General features: G+C 36.3%; 1 protein-coding gene across 1 annotated transcript; it reads left to right on the top strand.

Annotated features, from left to right (window-relative positions):
- Nucleotides 1-6484: 6484 nt before the first annotated feature.
- On the top strand, nucleotides 6485-9167 carry LOC113289824. Its single transcript, XM_026539203.1, has 4 exons — nucleotides 6485-6606; nucleotides 6803-7550; nucleotides 7673-8438; nucleotides 8629-9167. The coding sequence occupies exons 1-3, from the start codon at nucleotides 6572-6574 to the stop codon at nucleotides 8234-8236; spliced, it is 1347 nt and encodes a 448-aa protein (XP_026394988.1). The 5' UTR covers nucleotides 6485-6571; the 3' UTR covers nucleotides 8237-8438; nucleotides 8629-9167.
- Nucleotides 9168-19014: the final 9847 nt, after the last annotated feature.

Here is a 19014-nt window from a genome sequence, read left to right as displayed (position 1 = left end):
ATTTCATCTTTACCTAGTGACGAAAGTCATGATATGTTTCAATCACTTTAAAAACTGCTTTGACGAGAAATGGTGTAACAACTTTATAACATCATCTAAGAATGTTTCAATGATTGAAATGAGAGTTTAGATTACATAACCAATGATGGACATAAGCATTATTGTGAAAACACATTTATGTATAAGTCATATTCCTTGAACCAAAGTTTGCGAAATTTGTTGATCAAGAGAAACCGGAAGAATGGCTTGTTGCCAAGTCCGCGAACTGCCGAAGTTCTCAAACCCGAGAATTTATGCTGGAGTTGACAAACTATTGCGTGATTACCAGTCCGCGAATCCAGTCCGAACCGGCGAAGATCTCATACCTGATAATTTCTGCTGGAGTTTGTAAACTCTGCCCGGTAACTTAAGTCCGCGAACCTAGTCTGCGAACTTGAGTTAGGTTATATCTAAAGACGATGGTTTGTGAATTTATACTTATATAAACTAAGGAATGCATTTTGAAAATCGTGGCTATAAAGTTCATGAACCGATTCAAGTGAATCAAATCGTCTTTGCTTCAATTGTTTCTTGTGTAGTTACATAAGATTTCCTTGACATTGAACAACTCTCTAACTAGTTCATTTGAGTCATTTGAACTAGTTATGGTTAAGATGAATATGGTTAGATACCACGTGTATGATCCTTAATTACCTAACTTGATTGGTGATTGGAATTCTTAAATATAATAGGTTAGAAGCAATTATCAAAGCCATGGATGTTGGTTTTTATTGTCAAATAATCTTTTTCATACTCTTATGGTAACCATTCTTGGTGTAAATCCTTATGGAAAAGATTATTCTTCCTTCTAAGCATATCAATTCTTGTTTATATCTTAGAAAAGATGATCACAATATTTGATCTTCATGATTACATATTGTGTATTATTACCATGAGATAGGTCTATTGTTCAGTAACTTGATCTCATGAGAGACTTTCAATGATTGGTTCTTAGTTCGTATCTCCTTGTGGGTTTTCTAAAATCCAATATATAAATCCTTATCTCTAGAGTAAGGTCAATCTTGTTGTTCTTTCGGGAATGATATCTAATGGGGGAGAGTTCTTTTGAGCTTGTGCTTAATTGTTATATCTTTGAAGGGAGAAGCGGTTGTGGAACATGTAGGAGTTAACTTGTATCATAATAAACTCCTTGATGAAGTCACTAAGTTTTGACTCTGTGATATCTTCTAAACAAAGTTGATATGTTTCTGTCTTTTGGTCATGAAGTGACTCCGTGAAAATTTCATGCGGATCCCACTAGTCTTCGTGCCTTTGCCAATTTGTATTGACCAAAAGGGGGAGAATTAATGTGTAGTTAACACTACAAATGCATATGGTTTACGGATCATTATGTAAGGGGGAGTGGTTTTCATGTTGAGATGGAGTATTGACTAAGGGGGAGTGATACATATCACCGTAGTATTATTGTCAAAGTTATGATACAATGAAACTTTGATGTTGTGTAATAATGCTATGATGGATCTTCAACAAATACAGGATGAACACATGAAGAGTTGAAGAACCAAGGAAATCAAGCTTGTCGTTTTTGCTTTTAAAAAGTACAAGCCATATGTAAAATGGTTTTGTCACTTGACAAAGGGGGAGATTGTTAGAGCACTGCTCGGTTGAACCCACTACCATTGGTATGTCAATTTAGTTTTCAATTTTAGTTTCTAAAATGCATTCTTGATTTATCATACTAAAGATAGTTTCGGACTAGATTTGGTCTAAGAAGTTGAATCGAAGCTATCCTTAAAGGATGAAGATTGAAGATTGAAGACTACAAGAAGATATCAACAAGTAATTCATCAACAAAGGTATGTGATTGATTTCATTTGGATTCTTGTTTAATTATACCTTTCTAATCTATCAAGATATATGCTCGCTCTATGGAACAATTCCGATGACGGTAAATGTATAGTTTTGTATATATACTTGAGGTTATTTGATTCATGATCTTGGAGACAATAACCTTTATTCTTGTAAAGAATCTCATGTTATAGTGACTGAGCTTATGAATCCAACGAGCCAAGAATCACTCAATTCCGAGTTATAACGATGAAGTTATAAGTGATTTATTAAAGTTCGTTAGTAGGAAACAATCCATGGGCTGTTTGTAGTAGTTCATGGACTTGGGACCAATTACGTGACTAGAAGCTATTTTTGGTCAAGTTGGTGATGTTTCCTTGTCTAAGCAAGATGGCTATTAATACAAACATATTTGATTACCATATTAAAGTGTTTGTGATAACTTTTAATTCCTTCCTAAGTTAGAATGTGATTTATTCACATAAATAAATATTTGCTAATTAATTATTTAATTAATTATTTATGCATAATATTTGTAACTTAGGAAAGACTCCCATATTTAAGAGAGTCTTGAAAAAGGAAAATAGCTTTGCTTAACTTCCAAAATATTGTTCATTATAAATAAAGGGTTCGTGAGTTTACACGTTTTCATCCCCTTTGGAAAATTAGTGTAAGCTTTGCAGGTTGTTTCCATGTCTTCTGTTCTTCGTGAACAAGAGTGAGATAAAAGTCTTTGTATTGGGGATCACAAAGACAAGTTGGTTTTAATCTTCGTGATTGATCATACAACTTGTAATCTAGGATTTTCACCTCTTGTCTATTCTAAGGTTTTCTCTTCTGATATAAAATCATTCAAGAGTTGTTGATCATAAACCCTAGGTCTTGATAGATTTCAGTTTCTGGTCGTATACCAACACTTGTTAGTCGAAATCGGAGACTAGAAAGAAAAACTTCTATTGAGGCATCTCGTAAAATCTTATTCTAGTTGTTCTTTTTTAGAATTATTAGGGTTTTCTTAACTTGGAAATTGATCTTTGGAATCACCCAAGTTTACTTACGGAAATCAGGTTCACGGACTCCTTGTGTGTACGCATACTGATTGTAAGTTAAAACCCTAATCTACAAGTTTGTTTTGATATTACTTTTACTCAGTAATTACTTTTATCAAAATAAACACAAGATTTCCAAAACCTTGATTTACATCTAAAGGGAAATCAAACCGGTGTTTTGTGCAAACAAAATATCAAATCGTATCAATCATGTTGGTGTATCTTTTAAAGAGAACCTTGGGTTCTGCTAAAAGATTTTCTTGAAGAATTCTAAAGAGAATCGGTATTCTTCTAGGAGTTCTACAAATGCTGAATAAGGTATTACATCTAGTCCGGATAGGTAGTAGAAAATTGGTGTAACAGCTTATAATCAGTGTGTGTTTATTCTGGACTAGGTCCCGTGGTTTTTCTACATTTGCGGTTTCCTCGTTAACAAAATTCTGGTGTCTGTGTTATTTCTTTTCCGCATTATATTTTATTTATATAATAGAAATATCACAGGTTGTACGTTAAGATCAATCATTTCTTGTATCCAGCCTTAGGGTTTGTTGAGTGAATTGATTGACACTTGAACATTGGTCTTTGGTACCGTTCAAGTTAATTCTTTTATATTCAATCGGGCTCGCAAATTCCTATTTGTTGATTGCGGATTGAATCAAGAGATGGAGATATAACACTCTTTGATATACTTTTTATAGATTGAGTCTAACTGTCTAGTTGATTCTCTTGAAAGTATATTGGAGTTTGTCTATTCAGATTTCCAAACGAAATATTGGGTGTGGTTGTTAGACCCCCGCTTTTTCAATATGTTTATTTGGGAATGCTACACCCTGCCCTTAATGGCGCCCTAGTCTGCCCCCAATATGACGTGTTAGCTTACATGTAACAGAAGAAGAAACCCAAGTCCCACGTAGGTGATGAATCACATGTGCTCTCTTTATTCCAATTATTTTCAGTTTTCTGTCTTTCTATCTTTCTTCTCCGTTTTCATCCTCAATTCATATGGTGAAATTCCATTAAGATTATCCTTATAACATTCCATTAAGTTCATCAAATGAATAAAGAAAGAAATTATCCATCAATTGTATGAAATCATTGCCCCATTAAAATCATCCTTAATTCTTTCCACATGTGTTTTTTTCAAATCTCATGAACTGCAACTGTTTCCTTTAATTTCATCTTTTACAACCAATTTAAAATCAGCGATTTCTAACCCATTAATCAACTTAGATGGTTATATTAAAGTCAAACGACTTCTGATGGAAACACGAATTGGTAAATCTGCTACTACCTTGTTTTTATTCCTTGAGATAAGATGAAGTCTTGTACGGAAACAAAAATAAAAACACATAGAAGTTCTAAAAGTTAAAATTGGGTTTTGAAAAACCGGATCTCAAGTGTTCTTGGGTTATGATTTCTAAAATTGGTTTCTCTTTATTTTCAATCAAGGAGAATCCAAAGAATTGAAGAATCAAGATATATTGGGCACTTGTATCATACAACATGTAAGAAAGAAATGAATGAAAAGAGAGTTTTGAATAACGATAGAAAAGGTGAATAAGAAAATCTAAGAACTACTAAACTCACAAGTTCTTACAGAAAACAACATTAAAGATGCTCCCCCAAATACCCAACAGATACCCTAGATCTATTGCCTTGTTTGGTAAAATTTATGTTTGAGTGTAGTCAATTTATAAATTTTTACAAATACCTTTCTCAAATAAATGAATATCACTGGTTCTTGGCTTGCCCACATCAACAATAGGGATGATGCATAATTTTTGCTTATTTTCATTTAAAGCCTGTAAAGAAACTAAGTGATTACTATGTTTCTAAAATGTAGTTCTTAACACGATTTCTATGAATGAAATCCTTCCATCTTCACGAGCACTCGCCTAAAACTGTCCTATGTAACAATTTAACGGTGAGGTCGGACACACTAATTTTTCCTCTTTGAGTGATAATTAGGGAGAAGATAAATGCGTGGTATAGACAAATATTATTATTTTGTTTCTTTTTTGTCCTAGCTATTAGCAATAACAAGAGTGTTAATGGTAGAAGCATTTTTCCTTTAAGAGCCAACGTTTTGAGCACTAACGTTACCCGTTTTCTTTCCATATATCATTTTCGTTTTCCTTGCTTCTACTTTGAAATCTAGGTTCCACTTATTTCCCACCCAAAATTTTCATATTTGCCATCTATGTTATCCTATTTGCCACCCATATATGTTTTTATATTTCCTAAAAGCCATCTATTTTGACTTTATTTTTTACACCCTTAAAAAAGTTAATTAGTGTTTGTTCGCAGGTTTTGGTATGTCTTAGTATTTGGGTGCTAAGTTGTAGCCGTTGACTCGTTAGTGAACCAGGGATTCTAGTGACACAGTTAGAGAAGGTTAACTTCTGTCTGCTGAATAACACCACCACTAAATCGATATAAGATCACCACTGTTCGTCATCATCCAAAATACTTATACTACATGAATTCAATCTTTGGGAATCTGAGATAAACGCTTTCATTGCAATTAACTACGAATTTTTTTATATATTTAGGGAAATTGAATGAAACACTAACAAATTTTATTCACAAGATATCACCAGAGATTCATGTAATGCATATTTTATTAAGAAAAAAAAACAGGGAAGAACAAATTAATCTAAAAATTTAAATAAAAAAAGGTATAGTAATTAATTAAAAAAAATCAATCCTGATCATACATTCCCAACCTAATTCTTATAACCATAAAAACAATCCCAATTTGTAAAAACAAACACTCGTTTCGTTGGTTAAATTGAAGCCCATAGAATCTCTTGTTGTAGATTGCATCAAAAAGAGGAATTAGAACCTGGGAAATCGTTGATTTGAATTTCAAACCCTCCCATGGAATATTGTTTCAAAAACCTAAAGATCTCCCTTTGCTTACTAAATTCATAATCCTAGAAACTAAAAATTATTAACCTTCAGAGAGATAACAAGCAAGAACATATATACATGATTTTAATCTCCACAAGACATGAAAACTTATCTTGATTTATGGGATATATGAAAATAAAAATTGTGAGTATCTACGTTCAGATGTTAGATCTATGAAGAACTCGTAACTTTTGTTTTTATATCTCATTTTGAAAATAAAACGATAAAGATCTTTGGAGGGGATACAAAAGGGAAGAAGAAGATTCAGTTTTCGTTTACCGAGGCAAGCAGGTTCTAATTAGAAACAACATACAAACAAAAAAAAACTATTAAGTCTTGGGAAGAGACGAAGTTGAAGAGTCAGGCGTAAGCTGTGACGTCCTGGAAAGTGGCATAGGTGAAGAAGCATGCGTAACGCTTTCTTCGAATATGTTGCACCCTTCCCACTCCTTCAATGTATCATGCTGGTATTGGTCAACATGTCTCGAATATGTTACGTCTTTGGGAAGTGGGAACGTTATGCATTCTTTTTCACGGTCACCTTCGCACCTTCCCAACATTTTTGCCAGGTAACTGCTTTATGACCTGCTGACTTGGGGCGCCGGTTCGAATCCCAAAGGATTTTCCTCTATTTATTCTTCATAGAAGAGTGCGTCATGTACTCATTTTCATTTCGTCTCTTCTCCTGTAAAGTTTCATAACTTTGTTTTCTTTATCTTTTTCCTTATTATATTCAACTCCATCTATATAAAGATCATATCATGTCTAGAAGAACTCCATCTCGTCAACCAAAGCGGTAAGTACCAATCCTTTTTGAGATTATTTTCTGTGTTCGTCATCACTGGTTCATTGTTGCCTTACTGTATTATGGTTTTTGTTCAGTTGATTTAGTGTCTCATAGTGTTTGGTTTTGTTTTTTCTGCTTGTTTCTCATTTGTATTTTATCAGTTTTGTTTCTGACAAAAAGGTCTTGCTTTGTTGAACTTTTCCAGTACTGGTGAAAAGAAACTTGCATCTAAACATCACGGTTCAAGTAGCAGATCCGCGGAGATGGAAGCCCCAGCTGCCTTGTATTTAGACAACCTAAAAACCAACTACCGTCTTCAGAGATTCGACCTTTTTTATTCTCATCCTGACAAACAGAATGGCATTCTGACCAGTGAGATCGCCGAGCAGCCATGTGGACCAAATGAGATCGTGGTAACAGAAGGCCAGCTAGGGGCGGGGCTTCGTCTACCCTTATACAACCCTCTGAACACCTTCCAGTACGAGGTTCTTGCAGGTCTTAATCCTCAAAGGGATTTGTGTCAACCTAATGGAAACTTCTGGCGTATTCTTCGAGAATGTGATTTTCGTAGCCAGGGTATAGTTACGGCGCATGAGAGGAACCAGTTCTACCCTTCCAAATCTTATCTGTATACTCCTGATAGCTTCTTGGATAATTACTGGTGCCATCATCTTATTGGTGAGAAGTTCGAGGGCTTTGGTGTGGGTATTTCAAGGAATCACCGTGCTCTAAGGGGTCCTTTGCTTCTGACCGATCTTGATCCTCATTCTCCGAGTAACATCACCTTACGTAAGACTAACGATCCAAAGTGGTTAGTGTGCCCTATTCGGGTTGTTGGTCCATACGTTTATGGTTGGGACGATGTTGGTGGTGTTCTTCCTGGGCTTCCTGAAATGCATGGTGCTTTGCCGGATTACAGGCCGTGGGAGCTTAACTGGACTACTGCACCGGTGGTTCGTAAGTGTCGGATCACTCGGGCGCAGGCTATTCGGGATGCTTAGGATGCTCAAGTAGATAATACTTTCTTGTGATTGCCCCTGTTTTACAAAATAACATCTGATTTCATATTTTGCAGCGTGGGAAGGCTGCAGCTGGATCGGGCCCTTCTAATGCTCCTGATCGTGTTACTATGCAAGCTATTGATGTTGATCTTACTTGTATTTCTGATGATGATGATATGGATAATGTTATGAAAGGATCCATCTCCGAGTCCGAGACAGTTAACTCTGACGGCGAGATTGTTGTTCCCCAGAAGAGTGGTGCCGCTAAAAATGGTGCTTCATCCGATGGAGTTGCTCCAGCTGGTGGTAAAGATGTCCGTGGTTGTTGTGATGGAATGGATGCTCCATCCGATGGAGGTGCTCTGCGTGGTGGTGGTAAATTTGTTTCTGTTGGTGGTGGCACTGGTGTGCCTAATTCATTTGCAAGTGGTTTTGCTAATTCTTCAGTCGTTCCTTCCTCTTCTACTTCGATAACTTTGTTTGGTAAAGTTGCTGAAGCTGCTGCTTTCTTTTGCTCGGATGAGTTCCTTAATATGACCGTGGAGGACCAGGAACATGTTTTGGACACGCAAGACGAGGCTCTTCACCGTTGGATCGATATCATGATATGTCTTTGCAGTTTAATTGCCATGGTCTAACACTCAGTTTTTTAATTGCCATGGTCTAACACTCAGTTTTTTATCGTTGTGTTAGGCCCAACGCTTTTATGGTGCAATGCTGTCCATGTTGCTAAAAAGCGAGACAATACCGTTTAAGGTGATACTGACCGTGTGCAATCCAGTCTGAATGCTGCTAATCAAGAGATTGAGATTATGCACCGGGAAAATAAAGCTCTTGAAGGTATTTACCATTTTATTTTTGTTTTACTTAGAGGGTTAGGCTTCTTGTCTAAATGGTCCTTCTATTGGTAGCAGACCCTAATTTTGTTTTAACCAACCACGAAGGTTGCTGTTATCAGTATCTTTACTTATTTAACTGTTCTTTACAGCTTTGCATTGATTAACTCGTCTTTGCTTTTGCTAACTTGCAGAAGATCGCACTCGTTTGCTAGAGGTAGAGAAGCAAGTGGTTGAGCTCAAGGAGGAAAATGCGATTTTAAATGGTGAACTTTGTGGTATTGAGGGTCATCATGAGGAGGAGCTAGAGAAGAGTAAGAAATCCGCTTGAGGAAAATGCGCTCAGGTTGCAATCCGCTTGCGCTCAGTCACTGTAAAAAAAATGTGGTAAGATGAGATTAGATTAAGAGAAGAGAAAAAACCTGGTTTTCCGGAATAAAAAATCTATTTGATGAATGAATTCACCCGAGGAGTTCATCGTACTAGACGCTTGAAGCAGGATGAGTTCACTTTAATGCAATCTTTGAGGACTATGTGTTCTCGGCTCAAAGCCAGGCTTGAGTCAGAAAAAGCATATAACTTGACGTCCTCTCAACGTACAATTTGATTTGAATCTAAGGTGTAGAGAATATGAGCGTAATGAGAATATCTTAAGAGATCAAATTTCTCAGTTGACTCGAGAGCTCAATAATGCCCGAGAACAGTTTGCCATATCAGAATCTTTTTTGTTTCACTGTTTCGATGTTGGGGAGGGCTCTTTTTTTTTTTGACTTTTTGATCGGTAAATTAAACGTTTATTGAAAGTAGAAAATTTGGTTCATGATGTATGAACTCAAACGAAAACCGACCAAAAAAGAAAGAGAAGCCGTAAGCCAAAGAAGACAACGACTGTCGCAGCAGTAAATCCAACAAACCACAACCAAAGAAGGGAGAAAGATACAAGTAAAACTCCCTACACACTTCCAAACCCGTCTCAGCTAAACTCAAGGAGGTTGGAATAACACTTCTTTCCAGCAAATGCCAAACTGATCCAAGGAAACATCCTTAAATACTCCTCTGTTATGCATCCAGTAAGCCACCGTGAACTTCACTGAGTCAATAATGCCATCAAAAGCCTTACTGATATCTTGAAAGGCTCTATTGTTCCTCTCTTTCCAAAGACACCAAGAAATTGCAGCTGGAAGTACACGAAACACCAAAGATTTTCTTGACTTTTTACACCTACTAGGCCAAGAGCAAACAAGTGATAAGAAGTCAGGAGGTGTAACCTACTTCACCGACCATTCCTTGAGGAAAAAGCCCAACACCGCCCATGCCACTTTACAATGAATAAGTGATTAACTGACTCTTCGTCTTTTATACAAAATAACAATGGTTTACCCATTCGAAAAGCCAACCCCTCCTGACCATCATGTCTTGTGTCGAAATATTTTCAAATCCGGTAACCCACGTAAAAAAACTAACTTTTGTTGGCCACTGACTCGACCACAACCTCTTCTTTGGAATGAACCTTGTGGGATGAGTTGCGGACTCACAAAGCAATTGATAGCAAGACCTTACATTAAAATATCCATTTGACTTTTCACCTAACCAAATCCTCCTATCCGTATCCGAGATGTTTCCAGAAGTAAAATTGTCAAGTAAAGAAAATAAAGATGTTAGCTCAATAATGACTGCATCATATACTCTTCTAGAAATATTCAAATTCCAATTAACGCTGCCATTTTCAACTACTCTTACCTCCCCGACAACAGCTCCCTTACAACCACAGATAGCATAAACTGCTGGGTAAAGATATTTCAACAGAGTATCCTAGATCCATCTATCTCCAATGGATGTTGGGGAGGGCTCTAATCATGCTATTATTGCTGGGGAGGGTTCTAATCATGCTGTTATTGCTGATGCAGATGCTGCCAACCCCAATGCCGATGATGACGGTGAAGCTGAGAGTCTTGGTCGGGCTTATTGCGAGGTTGATCGCTCTTTACAAGAAGCAGATTAAGACTTCGCTTCTTTGATTAAAGAAATCGAGTTTAGCTAGATACATATTTTTTTGTATTTCGTAAGATTGTATTTTGTATTATATTCACGGTAAGTAAATCAGGTAAATGGCACAACCAAATAAACTTGGTCTTCTTCGAAATGAGAGATGGTTAATTTATAATAACGTGTCTGGGTTTTATTATTTTGTGCACCCCTCGAGATAACCCATGGAGAAGGGATGACTGTGCAACCGAGTTAAACAGGTTTTTTTTTTTAATTAAGAACAAGACGTGCAAGATCATAATTCAACTGGGAGTCTATTTGGCTGTAGTTTAGTCCTCTTTTCTATTTTGTTCTCTTGTATTTTTTTGTACATTCTCTAATCCCAATAAATAGCTCTTGCAATCTAAACAAAATAAAAAAGTATACTAAAAATCAGATTCAATTAAGAACATAGGAAGACAAAGGTATCATTAATATTACAACAGAAGCTCGAAGAGCAGGTTACATTGACATGATCAAAAAAAAGGTACTAACCAAAATCTACCCAAAATACAAAATACCAGAGAGGTTTGACCCACCATCTATCCGCAGCAACCACCCGCTGCCGATTAACCTTAAAAAAACCTAGCTGCAAATATCAACTCACAGGATAGAGACACTACAACAGCGCTCCTAGAGACAGTACAACAACCGGATATCCATAAGTAATATTGAGACGAAAAAGATACGAGGATTGGTAAATAAAAAATAAATCTAACCAACGTCAAACTATTACCTGTAGCAATTCTTTTTTGTTTCTTTTAAATCGGTATCATCCATACCATCCCTCTAACCAAGACAGCGAAAGGTTTTTTTTGATTTTAATATCTTTTTATCCCGAGTAGTTGGAGAACCATTACCTTCCAGCTTTTTTTTTTTTTTTTTGCTACACTCCCAACAATATATTTCTGAATAAAGCAACAGTACCACAAATCCAAAAAAACAAAAGACAGTAGCAGATCAATGCTACAAAATATATTAAAAGAAATACACCACCATCCAACCCCAATCGTTCCAACATGATGCACTGCTTTCAATAACATCGCCAACATCAGATTCAACGGTTACCGAAAAAGAAACCAGTGATAATGAAAATAAATGATACTATAGACATCATGAGAAACGGCAAAAAAGGCGTCAATACACCATAAAATACCCAATGATCAACATGAAGGAAGCCAACCAGCACCAACCCAACCACACAAAAAGGGAATGAAAAGACAGAAAATGACAATGAAATACTAGTTCCATTAAACGGTATACATTAAGAAAGCTTGATTAAGCTTGCTCGATTTGGTTCCGGAAAGGACCAAATCGAGCAATCCACTAAGATCACAGAACTGAGCTTGGTTAGGCGGAGTGAACAATGAGACACAAGGAGAGAAGAAAGTTTATTAGTAACAACAAGACTTTTTAACTAATATTTATAGCCAGCCTTTGTGAGAGCTTTTGACTGGAATAGTGCAAGGAGGAGTTGTTTTGACCAGAAAACGATATTGGCCGTTCGATTAGCTAACCGAACATACTGTGCCGTCGGAACCTGAAAGATGTTAAGGATTAGGACCGATAACATGATTTTGGGCCGGTTCTTCCCGGGTACCATACTACCTGGAACCGGACCCTATTATTGTGAAGCGGGAGATAAATATTTCCTATGGATAAATATCTCCTATGGAACCGGACCCTAACAATTTCATGTCTCCTGTTCGGACTGATTATATTTCACCACGTGTCTTCTTTTTCTAACCACATTACGTTATAGTTAATCCCGTGTGTTAATGATAAAAAAAAATTATTCTCGTATGCATTTATGAAGTACGCGTCTGTGGTCTGAGGCGTTTTTTAAAGGTTGTGGTCATCGTTTGTAAGTCCTCGTATGCATTTTCGAGGCGATGTTTGAAGGTTCGTCTTTTGTTGGATAAGTCCTCTTATGTATGAGGCACTGTTGAATTTACTTTTTAATCTTCATTAATTCACTTCCTTTAGTAAAAATAAATAAAATAAGACAAAGTTGATTTACTTTTACACAGCTTTATTGAACGGAAAATGGGTCATTTGTCCAAATATTTTTAAAACATGGTTCAAATGAACGAGTAAAAATCAGTATGGGTGAAATGGACACCAAAAAAATAGCAAGAAAGAAACCGGATTCATCCTGACTTAAACTTAAAAAAGAGCGAGGATGAAACTGGATGCATCCTGATGTAAATTAAAAATTAGAAAAAGTATTTCAAAATGGATAAGATGAAACTGTTTACATCCTGGCTATTTTTACATTCTTGTCCATTTAAACAATATCAAATTTTACATGTCTTTTTCACCCAGGAATTATTGATTTTAGTCTTTTTAACCAATTTTGTGTTTATTGAATGGGACCGTATTGAGTTACAATTGGATGAATTGAGTTAGAAAAGGAAAAGCGCGTTTTAGTGGGTGGGACCGTATTGAGTAACCAATAAACACGTTTTACTGTGTGGGTCCCTGTTTAGTGACAAATTGAAGTGTTGTGCATATAAATAGGGCATGATGCTTCTTCCCAAAAGGAAAAGGGATGTTGTATCTTCGTCTAAGGTTCCCAATTATTCTGGTTTCTGTGCGAGTCAGTCTTCTTGGAGCGGGCATAGCGATTCAGATGGTGCAGCCTCCCTAAAATGTGTACTAGCTTCTTGCCACTCGACTGATCCATCACCCTCCTTCTCTAGGCTTTCTGAGGTAGAGAATCGAATGGCATCGAAACTTGTCTCGGTAAGAATTTCTCCATTCTAAGCCTTTCTTGTGTCGTCTGTGTTTCTCCCATTATTAGCCACTTTAACTGATTAGCGAATTATCTTTGTCAGTTTATGAACGAATTTGTTATAGGGGTTAATTTTTCAAAGCGTCTCCGGAAGAAAGCCGATGAAGCTCCTTCTGCACGGTGGATGTTAGCAGCAAGGCTTGAGATTGAAAGATCCAACAACTCGAGTTTAAATCGTCAGGTTGCAAATCTTAGCGCCAAATGTAGGAAGCTTGAGCTAAATGAAAACCTTCTGGAGGATAAAATTGTCCAGCTTAAGAATGCTCGTGAGCATCTTGCTTTGACCGAATCTCTCACTCCTTATTTTTCTGAAATCGGCGCCAGCAGTCGTGGATATGTTTCCAGCACCGTTGGCGTTGATACAGGTAGAGGGAAGTCGATCCTTAGTGACAGTGATCAGTCATCCGAGGAATCTGATTGAAAAACTTGTATTTCACCATTATACCCTTTGTATCTTTTATTTTTGGTAAATCTTGATTATCTTTCTATCGGTTAAGAGCAACATGTGTTCATCACTGAAAATTGTGAAGAATGCAGATGAATATTAAGTACCCCCTGCAAAGAAAAGTTTAGGTTTTTGTTGCTTGTTACAAATACCTTACTCAAGTAAATGAATATCACTGGAAAATGCTCTAAAAATTGAGAAGATTTAAAACCATGATTATACTACTAGAAATTTATACAGAGTCGACAAGGTCGTCCATTTCAAACCATGCCGACTTACTATAGCTCGAATCTTCACCCCCATGACAAAATAAGCTTTCACGTTGGTTAAACGGGGATGGAACCCTCGCATCAGTATGGTTGAATATGCCTTTTTTTAATGAGCAAACTTGGCACCATCACTCATCAGAGTTCAAACCTAATTAATTTGTTTACACCCTGTTTTATTAACACCGTCAAAGAATTTTCCCAAAAAAATCATGTCAATATCGTTTTTAGTGTTTCCGAACTGTTTAACCAAATTATTATGGAAATCGTGCTAGATAGGAACTCGATGGTTCGTAAAAATTACCATTTTTAATCATGGAAGCCATTAATTCATTTTTATTTCGAATTGTTAAAGATACTCCTTTGATATTTTAGGGTTCTAAGAATAATTTAGGATTTGCAAGTCCAGACAAACACTTAGGCGGCTAAATATGCCTAAGAAGATTGTCCATATTACTACTACTAGCCAAGATTTGTTAAGTCCTGGGAAGTGGAGTAGTTTAAGAAGCAGGTGTAACGTTTTCTTCGAAAATGTTATTGAAACCCCGCGGCCACACACCTTCCCCACTCCATGTATCATGCCGATTTTGGTCAACATTTTTCGAAAATGTTACATCTTAGGAAGCGAAAATGCTATGTTGACCGACACTTGCTCCCGAGCTTAATCCCGCAACAGATACAACGGTGGGACCCACATTCAACCTTCCTAATCCCAATGTTGAGAGCCTTTGTTTTCGTCCATCAGATCCCCTATCGGGATGAATCTCGGGACAGAGTGTCGGTAGCTGTATCATCTCTCCTTTGGAAGTGGAAAACGTTACGCATGCTTTTTCACTTTCACCTTTGCCCCTTCCCAACATTTTTGTCAGGTAACTGCTTTATGACCTGCTGACTTGGGGCGCCGGTTCGAATGCAAAGGATTTTTCTTATATATATTCTTCATAGGAGAGTGCGTCATGTTCTCAGTGTTTTGTTTACTAGATGCAGTTATTACAACATTTTAAAAATTAACAGTACGTTTGACTCATAGGAGCAGTTAATGCTTTTTGTTTAAACAAGTAACGAATTTTTTCTAAAAGTAGCCATTGGGTTTTCTTTTCCTATAAAAGAAGACCTATCCCTTTCAAAGTTATCCACCCATCACTTTCAATCTTCTCAAATCTGTCACTCATCAATGTCAAACACCAAAAATGGCTCAAACTACATTAAATAATCAAGAGGATGTTGTTATTTTTAGATCACACATCACGTTCACGAAGCACGACTTTGAAAGATAATATTGGCCCAGTAACCACGACGAAACGGGATATCCTCACCTTAACATGGATCAAACATCCAATGATTGTGGGAATGTGTGTTTATGATTTTCAAAGCACTAAACGGAAATCGCTATGGAAGGACGCTCCAGGGCATTAGAGAAAGATACGATTTCCTACTCAATGAATGCGTAGCGCTGAAAGACGAATTGGAAGCTCGTGCCCACGCTTTTCCCAACGAATCTGATATGTCGAGAGTAAGTTTCTCAATCAAAAGGCCTCTCCTATTCATATACCTGGTTATTTTTATTAAAAAACCTTCAACTTATAAATAAATTGTTTTTCCAATACTCTTTGGGTCGCATCCAATACGAATTGAAATACGGCAATGAGTTTTTGCATGAGGATTGCTATCGTCTCTTGGCAGAAAGTACCTGGCCATTCACCAAATATCATTAGGTGTTCAAGCGTCATGTAGTGAACTATTTTATGTCTTTTCCTTCTGTTTTATTTCACAGTACATGAATGTCTTTTTTTCGATTCAATAAAATAGGTTCAAGAATATGTATTCAGTCTATATTCCAAATTATTGTGTTTTAGTAATAAATATTTTGGGTGAATAATATGCTTCATGATTTGGTCATAGGGTTAAGCCTAACATTTAGCTAGGAAGTATTAATGTGAATTTGTGTGATTTAGACGTGGGATAAGAATCCCTACAAAATAAAAGTTTAGTTGTAATGGGTTTCTGGCCAACAGTCTCATCTTTGTGTAATGCCTGCCTATTTTTAGGCTCTTTAAGGTTAATGAAAATATATATAGTGTTTAGAAGATTAAATGCACTTAAAAAGATCTAACTTACTTTCCCTCGATAATGAAATACGCATCCAAAGTCCAAACTGAAAGTCTCCCTTCAAACTTCTCTATAATAGGATCCCAAATTCTTATGGATTTAGATTTCGCACCAAGCGGCATTCTCGGATACGTTTATAAATGTTAGTCAATCAAGTCAAAAACCTTATTCTTCTTTCAACCGTTAAGTCGGGAGAAACTCTTACGAGAACAAGTCTGGTTAGTCTGGGTTCTTAATTGCAGTAGCAGGGTTAGGGTCTGTAACATAGAATTTTTTTTTCCAGTAAGTCACTCTAAGATATATAAGCCGGGTGCTTCCGCCATCTACCTCTAAGTGATTGTTTCTTCTATTGCTTTTAGATTTCTTAAACCATTTACGTTAATATTATTCACATACCCATTGCAAAACGCTTGCGCTCTAGTTGCAATCCGTTTGCGAAACAGTGGGATTGACATATTTTGTATGGGAGTAACAGTGGGCTTTACATAATAGTGATCTCGTCATCTTCAGTAACTTAAGCCTGATGTCTTCTTCTCAAGTGGTTAGGTGCTAAGCAGCGACAAGTCATACGGGAGCGCCGATTTGAACTTATGATCTTACTACAACTGGTGCTCTTGCAAGTACAAAAAATAAAAAACTTCCTAAAACTAAAATTCCTAACGAAATATTGGGAGATAAACTAATGGACCATGGTTCTTTATGGGGCTAAGATTTTCTACCTCTAAATACTAATCGTGAAGAAGTGTTTAGAGATCTCGCAAGAAATCATAATGACTTAATTATAGAAGATGCTGACGAGTTTGCTCATTGTCAATAGGAAGTGATTTTTATCGTTCCGCTAATAGACTGTGGTCTTTTCTTGTTGTTTGCAACTTTGATTTAGTTGTGTTTTTGTTTTGTTGCTTCTTTTGTGGGCAGTTTTTCCTTTAGTTGTATACGCTCGTACACGGCTTGTGTGCCTTTTAATCTATCTTTTTGAACGATAAAAAAAAAAGAAAAAAACAGGAACATGAACATGAATTAACTTAATACATGGCTAAAGGTCTTGCAAGTTAAACCCTAGCAGATGAGTTTAGAACATGGTGAACATGATGCAAATACAATGATATTCAACTTCATAATTGACGCAGCTCTTGCTTTATGTATTAGATGTTCAAGTAAAGTAGGTTTACACACTATTGTGTGCGGTGCAAATACAGGTTGATCCTCAGGGACAAGGTGGATGTATGGTTGAAACTATAATCTAACTTGACCGATGACTTCAAGTAAAGTAACCCTAGAGGATGAGTTTAGAACATGGTGAACATGATGCAAATACAATGATATTCAATTAAACAATTGACGCATCTCTTGCTTCTTGTAACATAATTTTATCCGTGTTAGCAGAAGAATTTAGAAAATGGTGAACATGATACAAATACAATGATAATCAATTAAACACATGACCCATCTCTCGCTTCTTGAAACATAATTTTATCCGTGTTACCGGAAAACATGAAACGTTTGAACTTCATCTCGATCGCGTATATAATGGATTTAGTTGACCAGCAAAAACATAGGCGTAATACTACGGTCTTATCTCAGCTCAACATTCAAGATAAATAAACCATTATCAAACTAGTAAAAATAAAACTAGAACTAAACGGCGAACCCATTTGCTAGCCCATCTTAGAAATATTGCCTATTTCCTTGCACATGGGTTGTAATTATGTGCTTCAATATCTCTACTCATTCTAATATTCACTTGACAATCCTTAACCTTTTGAGCTTCCTCCTTATTAGCCTTTGAGACACTGCGAGTTATTGGAGGCATGATCGGTTATGAATAAATAAATATAAAAGGATTGATCAGGGGTTCCGAATACAGTTAAAAGAAAGTTTCTCCTTTTAAAAGAGACAACTTTCGGACCAAAAGACCTCTGGAGAATCCGAAAATATAAAGGAATATATTTCGTTTCCTTAGTCCAAATTTCTCAAGCTGGAAGGTTTATTAAAATTCGAAAATTCTAAATAAAACCTCTTTTTGGAAGATCATGTTAAACATTAACATTTTCATACAACCATGGATTCACAGCTACCCACATAGTGTCACAAAAATTTTCTAATAAACAACTACACAAAAAATATGTTCTCCTGTTTTATTGTGCCTTTCCCATCCAAGATTATGAGCACGAAAAGGATGATAATGCACAATTTTGATACAACTAAGTTGCATCGGAGTAAGCTTTTTCCATCTTATAGTGAATATCAGAAACATAGTTCATGTTTCTCTTTGGGAATTTCTGCCCGAAATAATTTCTCCCGAGACGATGATCTTTTCTAACTCTAGAGATATGATCATGTGGAGAAACTGTACTAATGTGAGAATTCTCATAGATAGATAAATCTTGTTTAATTCTTTCAATGATATTTTCATAAGATTTTCTCGTTCTAAGGACTTCCTTATTTTTCACATTAGTGTGATTGTCTGAAACAACTATCGGAAATTCCTGATTGTTTTTTTTGGCGGAGATTTTATAAATACCATAAAGCTTGTCAACGCTATTTGACTGGTCTAACGATGATCAAGAGAAGATTTAGCCGATAATAACTCGATTAATTTTATACGGACGTTAATTAATAGAAATTAATCTAACAATAATTTAAATACGAAAATATTACCATTGAATAAGTATCGAAAATCTATGCGCAATGGGCTGTTCGAACATGTCAATCGGATATCGGATGAAGAAGATTTTATCAGTTTTGTATGAAGGACAAATAAGTCATTTTCTTTTAAACCGTCTGGTTTCCCTTATCGTTTGGGAAGGTGCCTTTATCTTTGGTCGCTGGCCTTATCACCAGAAACGTGTCGAGAAGAACTCGACTCTTTATCTTTCTCTTTCTCTCGTATTCTCTCTTTCTTCTTCTTCGTTCTATTTTTTTCTGTTATTCTCTTTTA

The sequence above is a fragment of the Papaver somniferum genome, chromosome 6, assembly GCF_003573695.1.
Source record: "Papaver somniferum cultivar HN1 chromosome 6, ASM357369v1, whole genome shotgun sequence".
Classification (NCBI taxonomy): domain Eukaryota; kingdom Viridiplantae; phylum Streptophyta; class Magnoliopsida; order Ranunculales; family Papaveraceae; genus Papaver; species Papaver somniferum.
The sequence above is the reverse complement of the archived record's forward strand: the minus strand, read 5'-3'. Positions and strand labels throughout refer to the sequence as shown.